Genomic DNA, 10720 nt, shown 5'->3' with positions numbered 1-10720 from the left:
CTCCCCGGCGGGGAATCGAACCCCGGTCTCCCGCGTGACAGGCGGGGATACTAACCACTATACTACCGAGGAAATGGTAATAGAATGAGCTACTGACACAGTATTAATGTCCATTGCAATTGTATCCTCCTCTTTCTCACCCTGATTTTCCAATTACTTTTCCTTTCCTCTCATTTTTTTCCCTAAATATTATTCTCTTTTTCACACACTCCTTCCCGGCGATGAGTTAAATGAATGGTAAAAGTATACAGGAAGATACAGCTTAGATATCTAATTAAAAGAAATATAACAATATATAAGTATATCTATATATGTATACGATATATTCATATAGATATGTAATTTATATATATATATATATATATATATATATATATATATATATATATATATATATATAATATATATATATATATATTATATATATATAATATATATATATATATTATATATATATATATATATATATTATATATATATATATATATAATATATATATATATATATATATATATATATATATATATATACACATACATATGTATATTTATATAAATATATATATAATATATATATATATATATATATATATATATATATATATATATATCGGAAACACATATAAATATACTTATATATTGTTATATGTCTTATTGCTAGATAGCTAAACTGTACATTCCGGCATTTATTTAACTTGTCGCCGAGAATGAATGTGTGAAAGAGAGAGTAATATGTAGGCTAAACAAGTGAGGAAAGGAAAAGTAATTGGAAAAATGAGGTGAGAAAGAAGAGGATACAATTACAATGAACATCAATAATGTGACAGTAGCTCTTCCTTTCACCAATTTCTCGGTATCCCCGCCTGTCACGTTGGAGACCGGGGTTCGATTCCCTGCCGGGGAGGCATTTACCCTGCCTAAGTCCGCATGGTGTTTTCTTTACAACTAAAACGGTTTTCAAATCTGCGAGCTGATCGCGTCGTTGGATGCAAGGTAGATGAGTGGTGTCACTCAGTCTGTTGGGGTTGACATGCCATAAAGAACAAATATTTGTAAATATTTGTAAGCACTCAAGTCATCAATGGCTTAGGATTTATCCCAAGAAGTACATGACTGTGCAGCGAGTGCATGATGGAAAACCAGATGAAGAAGATAGTACTGGACTGTCAAGAATAGTGCAATCATACCAGCTTTCCATCAACTGCTTAGTGCCGAAAATAATGAATGCTACACACAGATAGGCGTGGCATTTCACTGCTTGATCTGTGATCATAAAGACGCCATTTACTGGCCTGGTGGTGATAACCAACGCCTTCTTGGAAAGCCAGATATATGCTGACTGGTTTTATAAAGCTACAGCATTTCATGGACGAGAGAATGTGTTTCCTTGGAGAGGTGTTGGTCGACTGTTGATAAGTAGCATGAGAGAAAAGAGGTACCAACTTGAATGATTGCATAAATGATTGCGTAAGTATGTGAGGAATTAGACGGCCATAGAAAATGGTATTTGTGAACCTTGTGAACTGCTGGAGTATTTGTTATTCCAGTCTGCACTGATTGAACTTTGGATTGAGCTGAGCATCCTCCCGTCCTATGTAATCCTCTGCCAGTGTCCGTGAGGTGAGTCAGTGATTTTTCATATGATTATTTGTGCAGACGATTCCATGTTGAATTAATGGTTGTTAGCACAATGGCCATGCATTCATGAACTTATTGTAATATCACCCTTTCAGTTTCACCTTCCCGGACGGCCTAGTCTTCTTCTCCTGCTCGTCGCCGACGCCTACGGTTACCAGCCTCAGTTCCTGCCTTTGGCTCTTGCCTTCCCCCACCCAGTCCCCGCCCACGCCCAGTTTGTGAGATGGAACATGTCATGAGGAACAAAAGCTTATATTTATCACAAACCAGTCAATTCATCAAAGGGGTTTGATTCCCCGCCGGGAGGCATATGCCCTGCGTAAGACCGCGAAAGTAGTATTAACTGGGGATAAATATGCATAAGTATCTCAATTGGCACTTTTTACTTTAATTATCCGTTCAAATTTTCGCATTCCCTAACATCTTGTTACTCTCAAGCCAAATCTTAATGTAAGTGTATTATGATACTATGTGTGTGTATACACATTATAGTATTTCATTCTATAAATGGATATCATTTCATGGTTAGATACACGATATGGAAAGCATAAGTATACAATAGAAATATATTGATTTTCATATAGAGCCGCCAATCTTGATTCAATAGTCCAAATAGTAAAGAAGAGTATGAAGTATATCAGGGAGGACATGGGGTAAGATATGAAACTAAAATACACTAAATAAAAGTGATGATGATGATAAATAGTACATAAAAAGAATAAATAAAGTTAACAGGTACGCTTGTCAAGTGTCAAATTATACGACTGTACCTTCGGAACCAATGTACTTGTGTTCACTTCAGAGGTATTCAGTAGTTCTTATTTTAAATCATTTCAAGGGGGATTACTTAGTCCCATGTCATTCAGTGGTCTAAGTTAGACCCAAAGCCTCCCAGCGGGGAATTAAACCCCGGTCTCCCACGTGTGACAGGCGGGGATACTAACCACTATACTACCGTGGAATTGATATATGTTCCAGTATTAATGTTACAGTATTTTTGTTCTATGCAATTGTATTCACCTCCTCCTAATTTTGGTTTTCCAATTACTTTTCCTTTCCCTTCTTGTTTTGCGTAAATATTACTCTCTCACGTTTATATATATATATATATATATATATATATATATATATATATATATATATATATATGTATATATATATATATATGTATATATATGTATATGTTCATATATATGGTTCTATTTATTTTAAAGCTGCATATTCATCATCATTCATTATAGGTTTACCTACCTGGTTATCTACTTCTTCGCATTAAGTAAAGATCTGTCTCTCTAGATAGATTATAGGTAAACAGCTATCGATATCCATGTCTAAACCAGCTGACCTACATAGGACTTTTCAAGTAGAAGTTGGTAACCACCTGGCCAATGGATATCAGATTGTGAAGTATTGGTTGTCAGTAATCGTTAATTAAAAGAAGTCTAAAGAAGAAGCCGATTCCAAGATATATATATATATATATATATATATATATATATATATATATATACATATACATATATATATATACACACACACATATATATACATATATATACATATATATATATATATATACATACATATATATATATATATGTATATATATATATATATATATATATATATATATATATATATATATATATGTATATATATATTCACATATATATATATATATATATGCATAGGGAATAGTTGGCGTTTAAGAACCGCAGTTCCAAAAAATTCCAATTGTTGTGAATACTTTGAACAGAATTGGCTGTACGTCGGGGTGCATTTCTTGACTTCCTCACCTGTCGAGGCCTGGCCAAATGCCTCCCCGGCGGGGAATCGAACCCCGGTCTCCCGCGTGACAGGCGGGGATACTAACCACTATACTACCGAGGAATAGGTACAAAAACGAGCTGATGTTACAGTATTGATATTCATCATATATATATATATATATATATATATATATATATATATATATATATATATATATATATATATATGTATGTGTATATATATATATATATATATATATATATATATATTCATATAATACTCGGGTTCTACTCATTTAAGGCTGCGTTTTCCTGATTCCTATTTATAGTGTACCTACCATGTTATCTACTTCTTCGTGTACAGTAATGTTGTCTCTCTAGACAGATTATAGGTAAACAGATATATATTGACATCCATGTCTAGTCCAGCTGACCTCAATAGGACTTTCCAAGAAATTGGTAACCACCTGGCCAAAGAATGTTTTCCTCGTAATCCTGTGTCGATGTCAGACTGTGAAATGTGGGCGGTCAAAAAAAACGTTAATGAAGAGGTTGGCAACATATCGCCAGCGTCCCATTAACTGAATAGCTGTAGCCAAGGTCGTCGCAGTGGTATTCTTCACGATCCAGCAGCGTCCTCTTTCCTGATTTTCTCACATTCCCGATTCTTCACTGCCTGCACTTTCATACATTCCTTAGGCTGATTTATGATATCCTGATATTTGACTTTTGGTGATTTTTTTTCAAGACAAATAGGTATTCATCTTATACTAACTGGGTGGCACAATTCAAAGTCGGCTGGCTATGTAAAAGGCACATTCCAACGGAAATGGGAAGGATAATGAAATGTTTAAAGAGATTAGTACGTATAAGTAGGGGATTAGAAAGGAATCTTTGGTGTGCGTGCGGATGTGTAAGTGTATTTATGTGTTTCAAAAGCCTCTCTGGCAAGAAATCAAACCCTGGCCTCCTGGGTGATAGGTAAGGATACTAAGTGTATATGTACATACATATAAATATTTACATATGTATGTGCATGTATATATGCCTATATATGTATATACTTACACACACCACACACACACACACACACACACACACACACACACACACATATATATATATATATATATATATATATATATATATATATATATATATATATATATAGTGGTTAGTATTCCCGCGTGACAAGCAGGGATAATAGCCACTAATAGACAACAATTAAGACATTCTAAAGATTTAATCTTATGGCACTTTTTTCTTAAATACCTATCCTTTCCCATTTTCGTTCCGGCCTTTTCTCTACCAATATGTTAATATCAAGCTAAATCTTGAATTATATGTATATATGTGATATTGTGTGTGTGTGTGCTCATATGTATATCATATATCTATCTATCTTTCGATCTATCTATCTGTCTATCTATCTATATAGATAGATAGATAGATATGAAATTTCTTTGTAAAGACTATCTCGTTTATTTAGAATAATACTATCTGTGGATAAAATATATATAAATGATAATTATATAGTGTTTTACATATCAATCTTGGTTTGATTTGTCCCGATAGTAGGGAAGGACATGAGATATATCAAATAAAATATGGGATAAGCAAGTAGAAATACAATAATAATATGAACAATTCCTAGAAATAAAAATACGTCAAAATATATACAGTCTGAGGACACATCCGCCAGCAATCAAGTTCCACGTGTCATGCAATGTAGTACTTTTTAGACTAGATAGCATGTGAACTATGTAATTATTTCATATCATCTGATGTATTTGAAAATATACTTACACTATAAGCAAAATTCAAAATGTGATATATCATGATCATAAATCAAGTGCAACATTGCATACCCATGCCTGAGCAGATTGGTTGTGTGGTAAGTGAATAGACGAAGAGTTATGTGATGAAAAATTCGTAATGTCACGGTATCATATATTATTGTGACCATGCATCGATTATATCAAAGCTTGCCCACGCCTCTGCATCTAGCCAGGATTGTAAATAAAGGACTAAATTACTAAAATACGGACCACAGCGCAAGTCACAAAAATCTACGGACACAGGCACCAGCTTTCGTTAAAAACGGACTCAACACCATTACCTCATCTCCATAGTTTTCATACAGTAAACTATAATCAAACAACCCTCTATCTTGCCCTCTTGCCCTTGGACCCCCATGCTGTTTATATATACCCAACTACCCTAGACCCTTATGGCTTACCTTTAGATTTAAGTGAATCCAGTAGAGTTCACTCTTTTTACAGGTTAATCGGTTGGTGGGGGAGCCATCACCTATCATATAATTGAAACCCAATTCAGGAGTTCATGGAAATGATACCAATTATTGATCCCAATTTGTACATGATTTTTCCAGCGCTTCATTCTTTCGCCATGGCCGGGGTTCACAGAACTTTCGAATAGACTGTTAGAGACTATGTGGCAGGAAAATGAATAACGAAATGTAAGCGTTATCAAGACCAACTATGATAGTCCCTGCGCAAATACGCGAACCAGCAACTAATGGGTAAGAAATGTCTAATATGTATTTTGATTTTATTCCGGGTATTTCAAGAGTAAAAAAACTATATGTCAAAATAACATAAGAAACTAAGAATAAACACAGTATATATTTCAGAGTTCGAAAACGAACGCACATGTACTTTATATCTATATATATATCTATATATATATATATATATATATATATATATGCATATATATATATATATATATATATATATATATATATATATATATATATACATACATATATATATACATGTAGGTATAGAAATCTATATATCATATATTGATATGTATACATATATATACATATATATATATATATATATATATATATATATATATATAGATAGATAGATAGATAGATAGATAGATATACATATTGTTATATATATTCATATATATCATCATCATGACCTCAGCCGGTTAGGCCGTTGGTGCACCCATGTCTTGGCATCCTTCCTCCATTTCCTCCTATTGAGGCTGTGGTGACAAGCTCTCTGAATGTTAAGAGATGTCCACTCCTTTATGTCGTCTTGCCATGTTCTTATTGGCCTACATTGTTGGCGTGTTCCCTCACAGTAGTCTTGTATGAGAAACTTTGTTGTTTTATTTCTCCTGACCTGGTGTCCAAAGAACTGAAGTTTGCGTTTGGCGATAGTGCGCATGAATGGTTCTGGCCTGTCCTTTTCTGTGGTAAAATTATCTATTATCTTATTCCAGACATAGCCATTTGTTCGCCTCTCTCTCCATGTTATTCCTAGCAACCTTCTGTAACACTTCATTTCAAAAGCTTCCACCTTTTTCCAGATCTTATCAGTTATTGTCCAACTCTCGCATCCATACATTAAAATGCTTTTTACCATCGAGTTTAGTAGTTTAATTTTTGTTTTCATGCTAATACTTCTCATTTTCCAAATAGATTCCAATCTAGCTAAAGCACTTGTTGCCATTCCTACACGATGTTTAACTTCAATTTCGCTGGTTCCATTTTCTGTTAATGTTGCACCTAGATATTTGAATTCTGACACATGTTCAAGTTGTTCTCCCTTAACATAGACCAGTACGTTTCGATTGATGCTCCTCCCACTGACCATTATTTTACCTTTTTCTGCACTAATTTCCATTCCATACCTGTGTGATGTTTCATCCAGTCGTCTTGTTATTTCTGCTAATCCTTCCGCATCTTCCGCTATCAAGTCTATGTCATCAGCAAACCGTAAGTTGTTAACTACACGTCCTGTACACTTTATGCCTCCTGAAAATTTTTCAAGGGCATCTTGCATTATTCTTTCCAAAAACAAATTGAAAAGTGTAAGAGACAGAATGCATCCTTGTCTAACTCCCACTGTACTTTCGAACCATTCGCTGTAGTTGTTACCTACCATGACTGTTGTTTTCGCATTCTCATATAATTCTTGGATAAGCCTAGTCATACCCTGGTTGATGTTATACTTGGCCATTGTATGCCATAGCGCTTCGTGCCATACCCTATCGAATGCTTTTTTAAAGTCAATAAAGTTGTGGAAAACATTCTTCTGATGATTTCTCTGACTTTCACAAAGGAGCCTTAAATTAAGAATTTGTTCCACTGTGCTTCGATCTTTTCTGAAGCCAGCTTGTGAATCATCTAGAATTTCTTCAATTCCCGGTTTTATTCTATTTAGGATGATGGTGAGTAAGACTTTGCTAGGATGACTTATAAGACTGATTGTGCGATGTTCACTACATTTTTTACTCATTTTCTTTTTTGGGATAGGAATGAGAATGGACTGGGTCCATTGTGTAGGCCATTTACCAGTTTGGAGTATTCGGTTGCACAGAAGATGTAAGGTTTTGATAATGGGATCTCCACCGCACTTAATTAATTCTGCTGGAAGGTTGTCATATCCAGGTGCTTTATTCATCTTCAAGTTTATAATCGCTGCCCTTACTTCCGATTCTAAGATGACTGGTTCTGGTTCTCCCTCTGATGTAGCCTCTGCTAATACTGTTCTATCAACGTCTGCTTGATGTTGGTACAACTCGCGGCAGTATTCTTTCCATCTAGCTGTCACTTCGGTGTTATTTGTTAACAGCTGACCGGTTTTATCTTCTATTACATTTGTTCTTCCTGTCTTCTCCTTTGTTAAGCTCTTGATTACACTGTAGGCTTTTCTAGAATTGTTTACTGCTAAGCTTTGTTCAATATCCTCAGCTTGTTTTTCAACCCAATTATCTTTTGCTTTGATGATAGCTCTTTTTACCTCCTTGTTTGCCTTTCTATATTGGCCCAGGCTTTCATTGTTGGTAAATCTATCTTTCTTTAGTTTTCTTCTTTCGTCACACTTTTGTAGGATTTCTGGTGTTATCCATGGTCTTTTAATTGGTTTAGCTTTTCCTAAAATCTCATTTGCTGTGTTGAAAGTTATGTCAGTAAACTGGTCACAGAGCTGCTGTGGTTCTTCATTTGTGAGCAACAAGAGTGGTGCAAATCTCCCCGCCAGTTCACTTCTATACTTTTCTGCTACTTCCCTGTCTTTCAGCTTTTCCAAGTCAAACTTTGTGCGTCTCTGCGAAACCTTCTTCTCTTTAGAGAGTTGTATTCTGAATGTCATCATAACTGGGTCGTGATCACTACCAATATCCGGTTTTTTGAAAGTTCTCGTTTTGGGTCTGTTTATTCCAGTTTGGAATCTTCTATCCACAAGAATATAATCTATTTGATTATGTGTGACTCCATCTGGTGAATGCCACGTTGTTCTTCTCGATAGTTTATGATTATGGAGAGTATTAGCCACAACTAAGTGATGTCTTTTGGCAAAATCTAGTAGCATAATACCTCTTTCATTTCTTGTTCCTACTCCAAAATCTCCAATAGTTCCTTCCCATCCAGTGCTTTCCTTATATCCGATCTTAGCATTCCAATCCCCTTGTATTATAAGAATATCTTTCTTTGCTTTCTCTTTGATGGTTTGTTCTAGATCTTGGTAGAACCGTTCAATCTCCTCGTCCTCGCTGTCTGATGTTGGTGCATATATCTGAATGATTGTCATGTTGCGGGGCTTTCCTTTTAGTCTAATTGCAATTATTCTGTCAGATACAGGTGTACATTCGATCACTGACTTTGCTGTTTCTTTTTCAAACAGCACTCCTACGCCTCTTACATATTTTTTCTCGGCACCGCTGTACCACAACTTGTGTCCATCTTCTGTGCTCGTTTCTCCAATGCCAGTCCATCTAAGTTCTGAAACTCCCAAAACATTCCAAGAGATGGTAGAGATCTCATTTACCAACACTTCTAGTTTTCCCTCATCTTTTAGTGATCTTACGTTCCAAGTGCCAATGCATATGTTCTTTTTCGCCAGCTGTTGTTCTTTCTCAGTTTGCCCATCAGTAGTCCACTTAACACCGCCACCCCTGTGAGCATCAAGTGGCGGCGCGGCCGTTTTTATCCTGGGCCCCGACCGATCCAGTATGGAAATGGGTTTGGTTGTCATTGTCATGGGTGATTCTCCGGCAATTTTCGAATGGTAGTGCCGATCTCCTCTCCCTTAGCGCAGTACAAGGGCCAGACACAGGTTTGCTGGAACTGCCCCCTGCTTTTCTGTAGCAGCCGTTGGCCATTATCTCTTCCGCCTACCACAGATACTAGTGCAGCCGCTGCCCAACACTAGGTCGCAGTACAGGGAACTTGCATCACTGCTGCCTAATGCAAGGTGTGGATGGCCGTTTGCTCTCTTTGAGCTCCTCCGCCCTTTGACAGGTTTTGTTTTTAGTCCTGCTGGGTGTCCACACACCCTCCCATAAGATAAGATTCAGCAAGCTGATCTTATCAGATGGGGGAGCCGATTTAGTCGCCGACCACCCGACCATGAAACAGGTAGTACTGGTTTACATGTTCACCAGTAGCAGGTTTCTTTGACCTGACCTGACATATATATATATATATATATATATATATATATATATAAATATATATATATATACATACACACATATAGAAGCATATACATAGATATATAGTGTTGTGTTCCATCTTAAGTCAAAATTTATGGGTTGAATAAGTTGTGTCAATATATAATTTCATTTCACATACCCAAGTAATAAATAAAAAAGTTGCACGAACGATGAATGAGAAAAATAAGTTAAAATCATTTAACTTCAGTAAGAGCCGGGATTTACTCAGATTTTCATCTTAAAATTTCGATATCTTCCCACTTAATGAAAAATAATAATAATAATAATATTCCCAAGATAAAATCAATAGTTCTATCTCCATCATGTAAAGATGAAATGGCAAAGAAAAAAAATATATAATCGAAAACATGTCCTTCACCACCACTACAAAAACACACATAGGTCGTACCAACTACTATGCATGCTCTTAACACACCGTTATAATAACTAACTATGCCCGATAGTTAACACGGGAAACTCATACCCAAAGTAGTGATCAGCTCATCATTTTCTCACGTTGAGAGACAGCCATCTATACACTTTAATGGTGGTATATTAGGCGAGCGGAGTTATGTGACAAAAAAGCAGGTACAGTAGTAGAGAAGTCAGGGACATGCAAGGATTATCAATTAAACCAGCCGAGTCCGCCTTTGGCTAAATGTTTTCTCTTGAGTCGTGACCAAAACCTTTGAAGCAGCAATCCAAATCAATAACAATTCACACACAAATCACTTTACTATAATCTAATTTAGATGTTCACATTATAGAATGATATTATATGTACTGTATTAATTTATATTTCCATTCATGCACACATAAATTCGGTGTGTTTTG

At 35.6% G+C, this 10720-nt stretch overlaps 1 protein-coding gene and 2 non-coding genes across 3 annotated transcripts; all 3 read right to left on the bottom strand.

Annotated features, from left to right (window-relative positions):
* On the bottom strand, positions 1 to 72 carry TRNAD-GUC (transfer RNA aspartic acid (anticodon GUC)). The gene has a single exon. It is a non-coding gene; the product is annotated as a tRNA-Asp (tRNA).
* A 2293-nt stretch (positions 73 to 2365) lies between these two features.
* On the bottom strand, positions 2366 to 9432 carry LOC122243175 (protein CFDP2-like). The gene is made up of 2 exons (XM_086545660.1): positions 8194 to 9432; positions 2366 to 2407 (listed from the first exon to the last, which is right to left on the bottom strand). The coding sequence occupies exons 1-2, from the start codon at positions 9430 to 9432 to the stop codon at positions 2366 to 2368; spliced, it is 1281 nt and encodes a 426-aa protein (XP_086401786.1).
* TRNAD-GUC (transfer RNA aspartic acid (anticodon GUC)) lies at positions 3456 to 3527 on the bottom strand. The gene has a single exon. It is a non-coding gene; the product is annotated as a tRNA-Asp (tRNA).
* Positions 9433 to 10720: the final 1288 nt, after the last annotated feature.

The sequence above is a fragment of the Penaeus japonicus genome, unplaced genomic scaffold, assembly GCF_977035675.1.
Source record: "Penaeus japonicus unplaced genomic scaffold, GWHDUDI00000001_assembly GWHDUDI00000016, whole genome shotgun sequence".
Lineage (NCBI taxonomy): Eukaryota > Metazoa > Arthropoda > Malacostraca > Decapoda > Penaeidae > Penaeus > Penaeus japonicus.
Note: the sequence above shows the minus strand (reverse complement) of the source record. Positions and strands in the feature narration are given on the sequence as shown.